This window comes from Ailuropoda melanoleuca, chromosome 18 (genome assembly GCF_002007445.2).
Source record: "Ailuropoda melanoleuca isolate Jingjing chromosome 18, ASM200744v2, whole genome shotgun sequence".
In the NCBI taxonomy this organism is placed as follows: Eukaryota; Metazoa; Chordata; class Mammalia; order Carnivora; family Ursidae; genus Ailuropoda; species Ailuropoda melanoleuca.
The window spans coordinates 11,571,290-11,589,164 of NC_048235.1; the positions used below are offsets into that span (position 1 = coordinate 11,571,290).

General features: G+C 39.5%; 1 protein-coding gene across 6 annotated transcripts in view; it reads left to right on the forward strand.

Moving 5' to 3' along the window:
- TENM3 (teneurin transmembrane protein 3) overlaps positions 1-17,875 on the forward strand; it is a 605,330-nt gene that overhangs the window by 409,909 nt on the left and 177,546 nt on the right. For all 6 annotated transcript variants that reach the window (XM_034647497.1, XM_034647494.1, XM_034647495.1 and 3 more), the window contains one exon: positions 8,562-8,799. In XM_034647497.1, the coding sequence (XP_034503388.1) occupies positions 8,562-8,799 (238 nt within the window). The remainder of the gene's footprint in view (positions 1-8,561; positions 8,800-17,875) is intronic.

Genomic DNA, 17,875 nt, shown 5'->3' on the forward strand with positions numbered 1-17,875 from the left:
TTAACCAAAGCCTTGTAGAGGTGCGTCAGTGAACAGTTCACTTTCAAAGACTTGTCTTATGTGAGAATCACTAGATAAAATAACGAACCAGAAGAACACATTTATATGAACGTAATTTTCTGAGTGAGGTGAGGCCTTTCTTTTCCAATTTCCCCTGTACCATTTTAGGTGGTTATCTTATTCGTACAGCATCGTGGGGGGAAAAGGAGAGGAGGAATCACCCTGAATTTCTAAGTATTTGTGCTCTAATATGAGCTCCACTGAGGTGTGGTCTGACTCAAAAGCTGTATTTCCTTAACTCAAATTTTCCCCATTTATAAGGAAAAGTCTTGCTACTTAACTTTTTATCCTCATAGGGAAATAATGACAGCTAAATGTCTAGGTAATGAATATATGAGATTTTCTGAGCAAAGGAAAAAATTATGTATGATTTACTATTTTCAATGTCATACAAATTTTTTAATATTTCACCCTTCCTAGTAGCTCCTGAAATGTAGCCGGGTGAAGGAGATGTTATTACCTAAATTTACCATCAGAATTAATTTCCCTAAGGCCACAGAGTTAGCTGATAATGGAACACAAGATTAAGCTAAATCCAAGAATTAGATGAGGATTTTAAAACTCAAAAGCTAACTATGATTTGGTCCTTGTACATTTGAAACATCTACTCTAAGCTCTGGTCACTACCGTTAAAACTAATGTGGTAATAAAATGTACAGCAACAAAAAGTTGTACATGTTTTCTTTTGGTGACCTCTTTAAAGGAAAAGGTCAGCTTTGAAGAAAATTCTGGTTTCATTTGCAATAGGTAGGAGAAGATTAAAGATATAGCCAGGAAGTGAAGTGAGAAGGAGCACATTTTGTGATACAGAAACAAGGGCTTTAGCCCCATCTTTGCTAATCATCAATAAATGGGTTGGCTCCATCTAAATGTTTGTCTAATTCAACACGGTCTGTGTATCATAGCGTTAAACTATTAGAGGACCAGAACCAGGACTATTCCTTTATTCAACTTGCTGCTGGTGGTGTCCAGGGGGACACAGCCATAGGCAAATGACTGCCTAGAAGGTGATTTGTCTAACAGCACTTCTCTGGGGTTCAGTAAAATTAAAAATATTTTTGTCCTTTTGTATTTCTCTTTCTCTCTCTCTCTCTCTCTCTCTCTCTCTCTCTCTCCTCGCTCCCTTCCTTTCCTCCCCCCACCCCATTTGTCTTTTGTTACCAGATTTTACTCAGATTACAAACGATTGTTTGAATACAACACGGATGTCAGCTCTTCACTCCTATCCTCCTCGTGAACTAGAGTATTTCTTCTCTAGGGACCTTTGCTGCCCCACACCTGAGGTCCAGGGAAGGAAGAGGACGGACGCGTGAAGGGAGTGTGTGGGACAGAGCAGTTGGGGTGGCTGTGGTGACACCTGCTCAGTCTCCCCCTCACCCTCACCTGATACTTTCAGCCCCTCCCACACGAACAGGCACACACAGATGCACACATGCACGCACACACACATCCATGCACACACACATGCAGACATGCATGCACACACACACATCCATGCACGCACACACGCACACGTCCGTGCACGCACGCACACATGCATACATCCATGCATGCACGCACACATGCAGATGTGCACACACAGAAGGATATTTTAACCCCCCAGCTTTCCTATTTGGGAGTTCATTTCCACACACAGAAGGATATTTTAACCCCCCAGCTTTCCTATTTGGGAGTTCATTTCCACCGTGTTCCCCAAAGACCACAGCCCAAGGCCGTAAAGCAGAGAGGCACTGGGGCTGAATTGTACATAGCAGTCTGGAAGCTGCTTTTAATTTAAAAAAAAAAAATTCAAACCGGTAAATATGACCAGATATGTCTTTAAAAACCAAGTGTATCCCCCACCACCACCTTTTAAAAATTCTTGACTTGATTCTGTGGTCACGCTACATGGGAAAAAGAGACTCAGGCTGACTTCACAACAGTGAGATAAAATTTCCTCTTCTGTGGAAACTGGCAAGAAATGAGTTTATTTCTGATTCTTACGATGTTTCTGATCCTTGTTTTGGTACCTGTTAAAGGAAACACTTTCCTGTTCAGGCATACTTGATTGTGTGTCCTTGCATCTTGTGATGATGGTACTGATTGCTGACAGTGCTTCTCAATTACAGTTGGTCCTTGAACAACATGGGTTTGAACGGTGTGGGTCCATTTATACGGAGATCTTTAATAAATGCAGCCCAGTGTTGTAAATGTATTTTCCCTTTCTTACGATTTTAATATTTTCTTTTCTCTAATTTACTTTCTTTAAGAATGTAGTATATAATACATATAACATACAAAATATGTATTAATCAGCTGTTTTGTTATTGGTAAGACTTCTGGTCAACAGGAAGCTATTAGTAATTAAGTGTTTTGGGGAGTCAAAAGTTATACTCGGGTGTTTTACTGCACAGGGGGTCTGTGCCCCTAGCCCTGTGTTGTTCAAGGGTAACTGTACTGTTTTCCATCATGACGTTCTTCCCTGAAGGGAATTCTTTCTTTTCTACCATGAATAAGTTACTATTTAGCACTTGCTGTATGTCAGACACTGTATCTTTCAGATTCTTTAACCAAGCACTATAAAATAAATGAAGCTCAGATTGATATATAACTTATTCAAGAACATATGCCACTGAAAAATAAATATCCATATTATTGTCATTTGTCTCTATGGTGCCTTTCACCTCAATGATCGTAATAGCATCATTGCTATTTAGGAGAAATTGTCTCTACTTTCTTTTCTTCCCCCTGCAGAGTGCCGTGAACATGCCTTCCATTTGCTTAGAATTGGGTTTTATAAGTTGCTTAAACTGGAATCTGTCGCCTTATCAGAGAGCCTCCATGGCTCCTAACACCCCCTGGTTTTTCAGCACACCTCATTCAGTGCATGCCGTGATCCAAGTCATTACCCCATGTTAGCGGGTTTGAGGCGACAGCCTGAAATGACACTGTTGGGCTGTACATTCTTTGGTGGCAGAGGGCTGAGCAAAATGACCAAAGTCTTACCTAGCTAATATTCATCATTAATATTATGTGAGTTTTAAAAATTATCTGCTGTAGGGGCGCCTGGGTGGCTCAGTCAGTTAAGTGTCTGCTTTCAGCTCAGGTCGTGATCTCTGGTTCTGAGATCAAGCCCCATATCAGGCTCCCTGCTCAGTGGGGAGCTTCTCAGTCTGCTTCCTCCTGTCTCTCTACCCCTCCGCAGCACTCATGCTCTCTCCCTCTCTTTCTCTCTCTCTCTCTGTCTCAAATAAATAAATAAAATCTTTTTAAAGTTTTTTTTAAATAAAAATAAAAATTATCTGCTATGAGTTATGTTTATCATTTAAAAACAAGCAGCTGCTAAGCTGTCATGAAGTTATACAAGCAATAAGAACTTGAAAAAAGTCAGGCAGAAAGAAAGAGTGTAGTGAGTAAAGACTCTCGTTGAGCATAATACATAATTTCTAATAAGCATAGTGCAAAGAACTTTATTTTTAAAAAAAGATGGAAGAATATTTTGAGAAAATAACCTACATCTTTTCTAAAATACCTAATCTGGAACATTTCTAATCATAAGCGTAAGCATTTCTAATCAGAAGTTTTAAAATACAAGGAAGACATATAACTGTGTTTGGTAAGCCATAATATATATTGTTTCATATCTTATAGGTTTATATTTTGTATATTCGTATTTATCTTATGTAATCTTTCCATAATTTTCACCCCTTAAAAGGCAGATTTTGAATATTGGAACATCTGCTGCGATGTTTTCCTAAAACCTGTTGTCTGGGGGAATTAACATGGCGCCCTGCCTGTACGGGATGAGCCCCGAAGGTTCCATTATTGCCTAATTGTTACCAATCAGTCAGCACATTTCTAGGAGTCTTTGAAGTCCAAGGCTGAGTGAAGATATTGAAGAGTCCAAAGAAATTTAAGTTAGAGTCCCTGCCTTTCAGAATCTTAAGAACTGAGTTGAGGAAATAAGACAGGTTGCAAATTACCTTGCAATTAAAGGTGCTGTGGGCAGGCTCTGATCTTTGCCACCTCAACATTCTCTTCATTGAATTCTTCACAAAGTATTCATTCGTCAAATATGGATTGAGTGAATAAATATTTATTACTGACCACATATCTATCCCTATGTGCTTCTTAGGGGTTCCCAGGTGAATTCGATGTGAATCCCTCCCATATAGTCTAACAGGAGACATGAGACCTATAAAATTAATTGTAATAGGGGAGATGAAAAGAGCCATGAAAAAGGCAAAGATAAAGTGCTCTAAGACTCAGAGAAGAAATAACTGATTTCTACTTGAAGAAAACAAGTGTCATCTTTCTTAGAGCTTGAAGTATGTAGGATTTGGGTATAGAAAGATAGAGGAAAATGTCTTTCCAGTTAGAAGCAAATGTACTTGTATGGAAAGGTGTGAGGCATACAGTGGGTACAGCAAGCTAGAACAAGATTAATGAAGGGGCTTCATGAGGGAAACATTTGCAAAAATATTTTGAGGGCTAACTGAAGAAATATGACATTTGCCGTTAGAGAGTGCGTTTTGTTTTATAGGTACCAGGAATCCATTTGGAGTTTCTAAGAAGGAAAATGGCATATTCAGAGCCATGTCTCAGGAACATTAAACCTGGTAACTCTGTGAGGTCTAATCACCCCCTTTGTAACTCAGAGTCATTATATCCAAAACTTTCTCAAATCTCTGGAAAGCCTGTATCAATCAATCTGCTTAAAGCAAAGGCTACAGTTGATGTTTTGGTTGTTCTTATGTGGATCTGGTCACAAGTATTAGATTCTAAGTGCGTGTCACCAAATCTAGACCCTATTCTGTTTCCTTGTGTCCATTTTTTTTTCTTTTCTTTTCTTCCTTTTTTTTTTTTTTTTCGTTTTTTTCTTAGTAGGGGAGTGGGGGAGAGAGAATCTTAAGCAGGCTCCACACCCAGCATGGGGCAAAGCAGGGCTCAGTCTCACAACCCTGAGATTATGACGGGGGACAAAGTCAAGAGTCAGACGGTTTACCAACTGAGCCACACAGGCTCCCATTCCTTGTGTCCATTTTGAACCCAGGTCATAATATTTTCCCTGGATATTCAGCTTTTCTTCCTATGAGGACTTAAAAGAGAATTTTCTATTTTCAATACCAGTAATAGTTAATGCTTTTCTCAAGCAAACGTTGTGATCTTAAAAACATCCCAAATCATGTAAGTGATCATGTTTCCCTTTTTGTGTTGGCAACTAATAAATAATTCAGAGCCAGATTTGTATCCTACTTTAAAAATGTACAGAACTGAACAGCAGGCATTTTGTCCACTCGCTTTAGATCTGGCTTTATCTTATCTTTCCCACTTTATTTTCTTTTATTCTCTCTTTCTTCCTTTCTGTGTGTGTTTAATTTTCTTTTATCTGGTTATACTTTGTAAATTTGTGCTGTATTGAATAAGTTGGTATAGATACACACTCCCACTACGTCTGGCATCCGGTGAGCCCAAATCTCTAGAGGCAGCATGCGCGTCCAAGTGAATCCTCGGATTTTGCCCCTGTTTGTGCACCTGCTGCAGAATTTAAATTTCTGGCCATCCACCCCATCTCTCTCAGGCTCTGCATTTATTTTCATCCATCAAATTTTAGATTGAATCTAGCTTTCATTATCTGGATTTGTTTTATAGGGAAACCTCATGATTATGTAGTCAGATCAAAAGAGGTCCCAGCAGACCGAACACGTTGTCCTGAAGTAACCTGGCTAGACAGTTAAACAGGGCTCAGATCTTTGCATGATGTCTTGTTTATCGTAAGTTCTCGACAGATACTTGCCAAATGAATGAGCGAACCTAGAGAAAGCCACCGTCGTACTAATTATTTTTGAAACCTTAAATGGAAGTTTTTTCTCACTGTTTCAGAGTAAGAATCTTTTTTTAAAGATTTATTTATTTATGTGAGAGAGAGAGAGCACATGTGCATGTGTGAGTGGGGGGAGAGGCAGAGGGAGAGTGAAAATGTTCAACCGGACTCTCCGCTGAGGACCGAGTCTGATGTGGGGCTTGATCCCAGGACCCTGATAGCATGACCTGAGCCAGAACCAAGAGTCAGCCGCTTAACCAGCTGAGCCACCCTGGCACCCCAAGAATAAGAATCTAAAATTCAACATATTTAAATATGTAACAATGACAATAGATCTTAAAATCATTTCACCTTCAAGAACAATCTTAATATCCATGATATGTTGCCATTACACAGTACTTTCACTTGTTGACTTAGCATATCTTTGGAACATAGAGGCTTGATAAATGTTTGTGGGCTGAGTGACTCAGTGGATGAATAAATGAATGAATGAGTGCATTTCACTGAATCCGTAGATTAAACTAATATCAAGATGGGACAGTATTATTTCCCACATTCCAAATGGGAAAACTGAGGCTCACTATGGTGATGCCTGGCAGAGTTAGAAATTAAATTTGATATCAGCTGCTACTATACATGGCTCTCTCCTCTAGTTAATATAATATCCAAGACATAATTTATGTATAATATGTGTAGCATAATTCCATTCTTTCATGGAGCCATGCTTAAAAACACGGAGTCATTTGACGTTTCCCTCTACTACTTTTAGACACGATCTTAATACTTTTCCCTTTGAAATGTTTCTCTCTTTTCTTTGTTCCCATTGCATTGACACCAACATAGTTAAGGCCCTTGGCTTGTTGTAAAATAAACATATACATGCATACATATATATATGTATAGACGTACATATAGGTATATATATATTTATAAAAGCAGCTTTTGAAATACTCCTTAAAGACATCCATAGCGATTCTAATCATATGCACGAATGCCGGGGAAGACAAAACTAATTAATTATATGATACCTGAATAATAAATCTTCTTTGAGTTTTGAACTATTTTTTTTAACACAGTTAAAACTCTGTGTGCTAGTTAAGCCCTCTCATTCCCTCCAAGGGTACTTTCGATTTAACTGAGATGTAGATACTCTTTTAATTTTTCATAAGCACCAAAGCAATGGGCCAAGTAAGATTTCTGTAGTTTCTGGTACAGGGATCCTCAAGCAAGAAAGTTTTATTTCGTACATTTAGATGTTGTCTCTGTCCCTCATTTCAAGAGTAAGAAATTATTGGTTGTTAAGCAATAGTATATAGATTGTTAGACACCATTAGAAATATGTAGTAATTACTGATATTATGTGCTATGGGAGGAGTTATTTTAATTATTGGACCCTGTAAAGAGGTTTGATAATACATGTTCAAGCTATTACATATCAAGTATTCATTTCATGCTATCAGAATTATAGTGTTAGACTCTATTTGGCATAACAACTGCTGGAGTTCACACTGCAGATGAAAGATAGTCCCTGTGTTTCCTATTCTCTTTTAATACGTGCATTTATATTAATAGCATGATTTAATACATCACTTTAAAATTATATTGCACTTTGAACTGCATTTAGTCAAAAATTGACATCTTCTATGTGTGGAACCATGGTAAGTTTAGGATTAAATTAGGGAGTCATCTGTCCGTTTGTTAAAATGTGGTTATTTGTGAATTCTAGCGTGTCCAAAGCAGGTAATGAGATTGAAAAGTCAGTCTCATGTTACACTGATTTGTAAATTTTAACTTACGACTTACTAAGTTTTGGCGACTTTTCCCATGGTTCTAACCTAGCATTGTGTTTATATTTTCAAGTTGCTGGGTCCCTTACGATTGTGGTTTAGAACAAAATATATGTACCACTGACATAGTGGCATGAGTCGCTCTGGTCACCTAGGACTTACTCCAAAATGTAGTTATACTGCATACTGTGAAATTGGAAAATCTGTTCTGTGTGTGTTCTAATGGATGTAACGGTCATTAAGTATATGAGTCTTCTGACGTCGTAATCAGATGTGATTCAGTCTGTTAAATATCCATGAAACAACATCTGCTTCACAGAGTGACCTTCTGCTAAAGAATACTTAGCATCTATTAGTGGATCATAATGCGGATCCGCGTTATTTGAAATGCACTAAACTAGAGTAGTCTGCTGCTGTTTAGCAACTAGCTTGTAATAATTTATTGCAGTTAAATAAAGCTTAAAAAAACTCCATTAAATAATTATAGGGATTATATGCATTTCAAAAACCTTTGTGTTCCACTGAAATTACCCATTTAATTTCAGGGTTGGTTTGTTAAAAAAAAGCTGAATTCTAAAGGCACATTAGGGGAGCTGTCAGATACTGTTTTCTGTAGGTGTTAATAAAACCAGATGAAAAAATCTGAAACAAATTAAAACCAAAACCAATTTTACCATCTGTTGTATATTAATTAGTACTTCGTGTATCAAGGGTAAACTTGCTCTTAGAGAATGTCACTGAACACCCGCTTAATAGAATAATATGCAAATGTATTAGGTTATGGATTTAAATGCAGTTTTTAATTCTAATTCATCTGCAGTGGATCCCCCAAGAAATTGGTGGTGTGTGTAGCTATGTGTGTACATATACATATATAAATATATATGATGAATTTCCTTTGCTTTTTTCAGAGCAACCTGCAAACAACCAAGGCCAGCCCACTCTGCAGCCTTTGCCACCACCCCATAAGCAGCACCCCGCACAGCACCATCCGTCCATCACTTCTCTCAACAGAAACTCCCTGACCAATAGAAGGAACCAGAGTCCGGCCCCGCCGGCTGCTTTGCCCGCCGAGCTGCAAACCACACCCGAGTCCGTCCAGCTGCAGGACAGCTGGGTCCTTGGCAGTAATGTACCACTGGAAAGCAGGTAACCCCACTGTGGGAGACTCTCAGATCATCTGACTGTTAGGACCGCACAATGTGTCTGTTTGGGGAATGGATTTCCTGCCATACTCAACACATCGTGTTGTTTTAACGTCAAACATTTAAAGATACCCTAGCCTCACCCTTTTCGTGCTTAAGAAATGTACCATACTTATTATATACTCTGTGTTTTGTCTTCTCTGAGAACAGCTCCAGGTTCCTGGTAGTTTTTTAGTTGCTGGGCGCATGAACTTCCTCATCCTTTTCACATATTGTGTAGGCTACAAGAGGCGAGAATAAATGCCTTCAGTGAATATCTAACTTACTACTGGTTTTTTTTCCCCTTATTTACAAATTATCGGGCATGTCGAAAAAAAGATGGAGATGTAGGACGTGATTCTGGGTCCCGTATGTAGCTTGATCCAGTGAACACGTTTAGCAGAGACTTGGTTCTAGACAGCCCTCCTTTCACAGGATACGTTGTGCCCGTTACATCATAAAATCATAGTGGATTCCTAAGCAGGAATAGTGAAGCACAAGTCAGGTGACCATTGTGAAGGGTATTTGAGTTTCTTGCCATGGAAAGAAGATGGGACCTACTCTCTAAAGTTCCTTCCAGCATCATTTCCTAAGACATCCCACTTGTTCTTAGACAGTAATATTAGACGGTAAATTCTTCCTTATGATGAACTGAGATCACTAACTCCTGAACTCCCATCCTCTGTTGTAAGCCACGTGACTCGAATTCTGACACGATACAGTCCTCTTGCCCCGTTTCTGTGTGATGGCCCATGGGCTGCTCTCAGTTCTTGTGTTCCAGAGGCTTCCCCAGCTTAGTGTTCTTTTTCTGTACACCTCCCGGTATTTCAGAGAGGTTCTTAAGACTTCTAACACCGGTTGGCCCACAGGGAGCAAACTGCTCAGAGGAAAGTGTAGGTCAGGAAGAGCTGTTTTGAGTTAATCCATTGCATTTGTAAATATCTCCAGGCGCAGAAAAATTTTACCTTCTTTCTTCAGACAGAACCTTGACAGTCAATGTCTTCTTTATACCATGTACTGCACAAGCCAAGTACGGTGTCCTACCTCACTGGCTTCCTGTTGACAGCTTTGTGATGAAATTCCCCAGACATTCCTGTCAGTGCTTATTTCTTTTCTGCCCTAAGCTTCCATTAGGCTCAGGAAAAAAGAATCATCACCTCAGAAAATCCAGAAAATAGAGGACACTGGACCCCGGGGGAGAGTATCCCCCCAAAATGCCCTGTCCCACAGAGCCCCTGTAATGCCAGCATTTAAATTAGCTTCTGGATGAAGAAACAGGTTTCACAACGAATAAATCCTGATTTTTTTTTTTTGCCATTAAATGCATGATCTAAACCAGTTCTGCCCTGAGGACGACCTGGCAGGAGGTCCTCACAGTTAGTTGTCAACAATAAAAATCTTTTTCTTTTCTTTTACTCTTGACCTAAGAACATGGTTCCAAGGAACTCCTGTCTTTTTATCTGTAGTGTCAGCCAAGACTAGTTGGCTTTTATTGTTTATTTTGTATTATTGAACACTCGTCTGGGAGAGATTAGAAAGTACAGAAGAGGGGCGCCTGGGTGGCACGGCGGTTGAGCGTCTGCTTTCGGCTCAGGGCGTGATCCCGGCGTTATGGGATCAAGCCCCATATCAGGCTCCTCCACTATGAGCCTGCTTCTTCCTCTCCCACTCCCCCTGCTTGTGTTCCCCTCTCTTGCTGGCTGTCTCTATCTCTGTCGCATAAATAAATAAAATCTTTAAAAAAAAAAAAAAAGAAAGTACAGAAGAAAAACAGGAGATTTCTTCAGTTAAGACAAAGAGTCATGTCTACAGATCTTTTTTTTTTCCTGAGGTTATTAGCACAGAACTAAATTTACCCAATGTAATTAATTAGCACACACCAAACAACTCATCAACACTGATTCACTATTTTCATTTGGAAAAATTTTATTAGGAAAAAAGTAATTTTCCAGTTGAGTCATCAAATTGAATATGGATAATTGCATTGTAGTTGACAATAATTGTTTTGACAAATATGTATGAAATATGTCGAGTTCAGTCAGCAGAAACGAGTTTCATTTTAGGGATGTTGTAGCTTTCAGAAGCCTCAAAAACTGGGTCAGTGGGAGAGCTGGTATTCCTTGAAGCCATGTTTCTAGTGGAGATATTTGGAATCATTTGGGGGGAAGATAAGGTGTGTTCTTGCTGTCCCTCATATTGTGCTAATGGATTTTGGTTGCCGGGACCTTAGGAGGGAAGGTAGACGTTTAGAGGACAACCGTTCTAGCCTTATGTGTAGTTGTAGTTCATTTCTCCATATTCAGACTGTGTAGGAAATCACTCTCGGGTGATCTGAAAGCAATACCGTTTGAAATTCGAAGCGATGCCATTAGTGAACCATTCATGGAATTACATTTTATAGTGTTATGAACTGACATAGAAAGGAAAATCTACCAGGTGGGATTATCTCGTGAACATGTATATGAGGAATAATGAATCCAAAGAATGTAAAACCTTTCAGTCTGTCGTCCAGTTGTGTTGTCTTGTTTCCAGGTGGCCACCTCTCCCAATAGTGCCAATCAAAAGCACACGGTATTTCAGCTTACCACGTACTCAGTGGCTCAGCCTGAGCCGCGATGCGAAAATCTCACACTGTACCAAGGGAGTACTACTGTGCTTTCTTTAATAGTCTCACTTGGTTGGAACTCTTGAGGTGAAGAACCAGTCTTATTTATCATTGATTTTTCCTTTTTTAGTTAAGGTTCCCTATTGAGTACAATCCTCAGGCTCAGTTTCGGCTGTATTAACAACTTCATCCAGATGTGTGTCTGCCATTGACTAGTTTTTAATCTGGGACACAGTTTCATCTTTGGCAATCACTTTAACACATATGCTTATTTTACTGATTCTCACTTTTCTGAAACTGTCATTTAAAGGGTGTAAGTTACGAAGCATGAAACTCCTTTCTGTGTGTGTCGGAATCTGTATGCTTTCTTTGTCCCCAGCCCTTTTCTCCTTCCGGTGTTCGTTGATAATAGCGGCTGGCAGGTGGGCACATAATCCATGAAACTCTTGGTAATGTGTAGACTTAGTCTATGCGAATTGGTGGAGAAGGCATCAAAGATTTTCCTCCTTGTCCTGTTTCAGTGCAGTTTCTAGTCTGATTTATTAAAAGCATTTATTTTTTCACCAGCAGTTTCTTGATTCCATAACAAAGTTTATTTCCTTTCTCTAATGAATTTAACATTTGCTGCTGCTGGAGACAATCGATATCATTGTATACTGTACATTTCAACTCAGTAAATAGAGCCATTCTGGTCTATAATCTCTAGTGAGTTTCAGATCTCCTAGAGTCCCATCCAGACCCGGACAAGCATTTGCAGGTTACAAGCATTTCCTCATTATCTTATCATCTCCAATAAATAACAGTCAGCACCCACATATAGTACCAATCCTTGCCTTGAATTTTCCTTTTCAAGATTCCTTTTCTGGGCACTCAATATTTCTTATACTTTGTATGATTTAGTTTTAGGGTGTTTGCTAGCCTGTAGCTCATCTCTGGTTATTTTACACAGTAGCGGCTTCAGTGCATGGTTCTAGCTGCTGCCAGAGTAGAGAGCGGCTGAGGAAGAGCTGGGACTCGACCCAGTAACAGCAGCAGCCCTGCAAGGCGGAGTACAGCAGCTCTCATTGGGAGCCCTGACCTTCAGCAATTGTGAAGTTAATTGCCTGCAGGTTCTTCATTTATATATGTGAATTAAGTAGCTTAGTAGTTACCTATTAGATGTTAACAAAATGGTTCGTTTGTAGCCGTTTAATAAAAGATTTATGAAAGTCTTGTTTTATTATAAAGTCTACTTTGGCATTGATAGTTCATTAGTTATGTTCCCCTAGCTCTTTACCTTGCAGTTCAGTAATGCTTTGCTAATTATTAATGTATGAAATTGCATATTAAATTACCTCTTTATTATTGCATTTTTTATTTAAATATTGAAATGTCCTGGGCTGCTTTAATGTGAGATCAATTGCTGTATCTTAGGGGGAAAAAAAAACCTAAGCAAAAGTATTACTTACTAAATTAAGATCTTCTCCCTTTTTTCCCTCTTTTCATCTTCACTCTGAATGGTTCTAGGGAGGGGCAAGACACCCATACAAGCTTTGGATATCAGTCATCCTTTCCTATTAGAAACGCAGGCAGCAACCTACACGTTGTGGCCTTACGTACCAGGCAGAGCTTTCCCAGGTGAAAAATGGTACCATCACCTGCATGCTGGTAACCAACTACCGTTAGCAAGATAGTAAGTAGTTAGATGCTCCATAATTACAGGTACAGCTTTAAGTAAAATATCCCTGGGAAGGTAATCCACTGACTTAAGTTTATGGATGGTTGCCATATCCTTTCGTTAAAGATAGTTTGAGGGGGAAGGAGAATATCACAGAATATGGAAAGGAGATGCAGAAATGAAGCTAAGGTTACTGAACACCAACCTCAAAACTGGATCTGGACCTAGGCTAAGAAATTCTTAATTGATCTTTGAGAGTCTCACCACCTCTGTTGTTAAAAACAAGCAAACAACAACAACCCCCCCCCCCGTGAACCTATCTAGAATTATATGCCAATGAATAGTAAAAATCAATTGGATTCTGGATCTCTTGAAATATTTCACCTTTAATAATTTACAGTATTTCTTAAAAGGCTTGTAAAGGGACATGTGTGCATTTGTAAGAGTAATAGGGAGAAAGGATGCCTGGGCGGCTCAGTCAGTTAAGTGTCTGCCTTCAGCTCAGGTCATGATCCTGGGGTCCTGGGATCAAGTCCCGTGTCGGGCTCCTTGGTCAGCAGGGAGCCTGCTTCTCCCTCTGCCTGCTGCTCCCCCTGCTTGTGCACTCTTGCTCTCTCTCTCTGACAAATAAGTAAATAAAATCTTTTTAAAAAAAAAGTAATAAGAAGAAAGAGGAAGAAGAAAGTATGATGTATAAGGATTTGCCAGGTGCTGTTTATATTTAAGGCTCATTTCAATTTGTGGCATAAAAACTTTTGTCTCAGTGAGAGGAGGTTAATTCAGAATGCTGTTGTCCTAAATCAGTGTCTAAGTGCTGTGTTGACCGTTTAATTTTTCATCAAACCAGACAGTTTCAGAATGAAAGGATTATAAGAACTTGGGCTGCCTGGGTGGCTCAGTCAGTTAAGCGTCTGCCTTTGACTCAGGTCATGATCCAAGGGTCCTGGGATCAGCCCCGCAGCAGGCTCCCTGCTCATTGGGGAGCCCGCTTCTCCCTCTGCCCCTCCCTCTGCTTATTGTGCGCAGGCATGTGTTCGCTGTCTAATAAATAAGTAAAATCCTTAAAAAAGTATTAAAGTAATAAAAATAAAAAATAAGAAAGAGTTATAAGAACAATTGCACTAGAACCTTTATATGTGTAAAATGAGACTATCCTGAACACAGGGAGACATACTGTTAACCAACTAAGTTTTATTCCCACAAGTAAAGTTGCTTGTTAAGCCCATATTATCTTATGCCTAAGATAAATAAGAAAAAGAAAGAAAATGAGAGAGGCAGTGGAAAAGCAGCCATTGGTTGGAATACAGCCATTGGTTGAAGACAGCCATTGGTAGAGTACAGCCATTGGTTGAAGACAGCCATTGGTAGAGTACAGCCATTGGTTGAAGACAGCCATTGGTTGAAGACAGCCATTGGTTGAAGACAGCCATTGGTAGAGTACAGCCATTGGTGAAAACAGCCATTGTTTGAATACAGCCATTGGTAGAGTACAGCCATTGGTTGAAGACAGCCATTGGTAGAGTACAGCCGTTGGTAGAGTACAGCCATTGGTAGAGTACAGCCATTGGTTGAAAACAGCCATTGGTTGAATACAGCCATTGGTAGAGTACAGCCATTGGTTGAAGACAGCCATTGATTGAATATAGCCATTGGTTGGAATACAGCCATTGGTTGACTCTCAACTTGAATTTTTCTAGTTTCTATGTCAGCTTGTAGCAAATATTTAACCCTTTGTCAACCCCTTCACAGAAAAAGCTTCTGTTGTTTTCTAAATATGTAGTTCTTAAAATAATACATAAAATATTTGTTTTTATTTTCTTCTCACGATAGCAAGAAGATAAGAGGGAGCATATATTGAAGCCAACATATTGAATGAAATTTTGTTCAAGAAGTTCAAATTTAGAATTTTAAATGTAAAATGTTACATTTAAAGGTAAATCATATATTCACTAAAAATGTAAAACTAAGGTAAAATTTGGTCCTGAATTTACTCAAAGAAGGAACAGCTGTGTGTCTCTAGCTCTGTAGTAGTGTTATAATTTTTGTTTCCAAAACTCTTCAGCTCTACTGAAATAGAGACCTCGTTCTAAAATAAAGTGTGGGATTAAAGGTGATTAGTAAGATAAGTGAAAGCAAAAGCATGATTTTTATTTATTTATTTTTAAAGATTTTATTTCTTTATTTGAGAAAAAGAGAGCATGAATGGGGGGAGAGGCAGAGGCAGAGGGAGAAGGAGGTTCCCCGCTGAGCAGGGAGCCCGATGCAGGACTCGATCTCAGGACCCTGAGATCATGACTTGAGCCAAAGGCAGTTGCTTAACTGACTGAGCCACCCAGCTGCCCCAAAAATATGATTTTTAAAATGAAATTATTATGAACTAATTGTAATGCTCCTACCTCAGGTTGCTTATTTAACAGGTATCATGCCAATAATTCAAATGGAAAAGTATTCTGTGGATTGATAATAGCTCTAAAATGAAGGTCATTCCCAGGAGTCGAAATTGATATATATTCCTGAATAAAACCTAGTAGTTTTATTTTTAAATATCTTTTTTTCCCGCAGAATGGTTTTATGGAAAAACTAATCTGTAACAAAAACTTGGCATTGAGTGTGGAAAGTTCTGCCAGTTCTGAGTGGAGCACACAGAGAGAGGTTCCACAGGGACAGGGTTGGAGGGGGGCCCGGACAGTTCCACCAGCAGGCATTTTCTCTTCCCCTTCTTGAGAGGTGGGCAGAAAACCTCTGGACCAGTTTCAGCAAGCTCCATCCTGAAGCCTCGCTCTGTGGAGCCCTCCGGGTACTTCAGAGCCCGGCTAAGCCCTGTGGGTGGGCGATGGCGGCCAGCTGCTTCTCCTTCAGTCTCTCAGTCCTGTGTCTCTCCTGCCTAAGATCGGGTTTAGCCCCACCAGGAGGATGAGAGTGCTGGGACAAGGGTGTCACACTTCAGGACATCACTTTGCACAAATGTTTTCTTTTCTTTTTTTTAAGATGTATTTATTTATTTCAGAGAGAAAGCACAAGAGGGAAGGGCAGAGGGGGAGGGAGAGAGAAACTCAAGTAGACTGAGCTGAGTGCAGAGCCCAACTCGAGGCTCCATCTCATAATCCAGAGATCACAACCTGAGCTGAAACCAAGAGTCTGACACTTAACCCGCTACACCACCCAGGTGCCCCTGCACAAACATTTTCAAATGAAGCAGGACTCCAAGAGAAAAGAGTTAAGAATACATCTATTTGCGGATAGGATAGGAGACTTAATCTACTCTGTCACAGTCTTGTCCGGCTGTATCCATAAGCCCAGATACAAACACAGTTCAGCATCACAAGTGGAACCTGTGCTCTGCGGTCAGACTGGGTTTTCATCCCGGGTCCATCATTGAAATGATCTCTGTAATCATGTACAGATTATTTCAATCTCAGGTCAATTTCCAGTGCCATCATACTGCTTACTAAAAAGACTGTTGTGACTTGAATGAAGTAATGTAGGTAAAGTAGCCAGCAAATGATAGGTGCTCCATAAATGTTTTTATTTTTTTTATGTGTTTCCACACCTTTTTTTAAAAAAGATTTTATTTATTTATTTGACAGATAGAGACAGCCAGCGAGAGAGGGAACACAAGCAGGGGGAGTGGGAGAGGAAGAAGCAGGCTCATAGCGGAGGAGCCTGATGTGGGGCTCGATTCCAGAACGCCGGGATCACACCCTGAGCCAAAGGCAGACGCTTAACCGCTGTGCCACCCAGGCGCCCCAGCCATAAATGTTTTTAAAACACAACCAAATAATAATAGCAACCATTGCATAGGAGGAGATAACCTAATTAGTTAACAGTTGAACAAATATAAATATCATTTATCATCAAGTAGCTCTCTTCTCTCCAGCGGACAACAAGAGTATTTATCTCTACTGGAATAGTTACAGTCTGATTTATCTTCATGTGGTAGGTGGGTCAAGCCTGGAGCCACAGATTTATCAGAATAAAAGCTCTTGCTTCTTTCACTGTTTCTGTCATTCAACAAAAAGTAAGGTGAATTTTTGCAGGTAGGAACCCCAAGTCTGCTCATTTCATTCTTGAGAAGGAAAAAAAATCTTTAAATTATAATGAAAGGCAACTATTCATATTCTTGAAACATTTAATTAATGAAAGTAGTAAATGTTTGGAATGAATCAGTCCAAGCCTTGATAGATGCATTGTCTCCACATCAGTCAGACGGTAGACCTCAGTTTTGCTTAAGGTGTTTGAAGCTTTAGGTGTCTTTTGAGCATGATGAAGATACCGTACAATAGAGTAGGCGTGTTATTTTGTTTAATTGAGGTGAACCGGTTTCTTTATAATAGCAATTAAAACACCAAGAAAGCACGCATTAATTATTCGCTATAGGCCTTAAGTGATTTTTGAAAGCATAATTCCAACAAATTGCAATTACTGTATACTCTGATAATGTTTGGTTTTGGATAACCAGCAATCTGTATAAAATATTCATACATGATAACCTTAATTTCCATAGTACCTAGGAAAATGAATTCTTAATTACTTCTAACACATTTCTAGCCACTTCTCTGAACATGATTGAAGTCTAAGGTCATCCCTGCCATTACTCCGGTCATAGCTAATGACTGTGATTTACTCCTTATCTTTTTGTGAGTATGACCTCTTCATTCTGAGACACCCCTCTTCCTTCTCCTCAGCAACCGTTTTGTGAGGTTTTTTTTAAATCCTTTTACTCTTCCCTAATATTGTCTGTGAAAATGTTTCAATCTTCTTGTGTGTGCGTACGTGCTT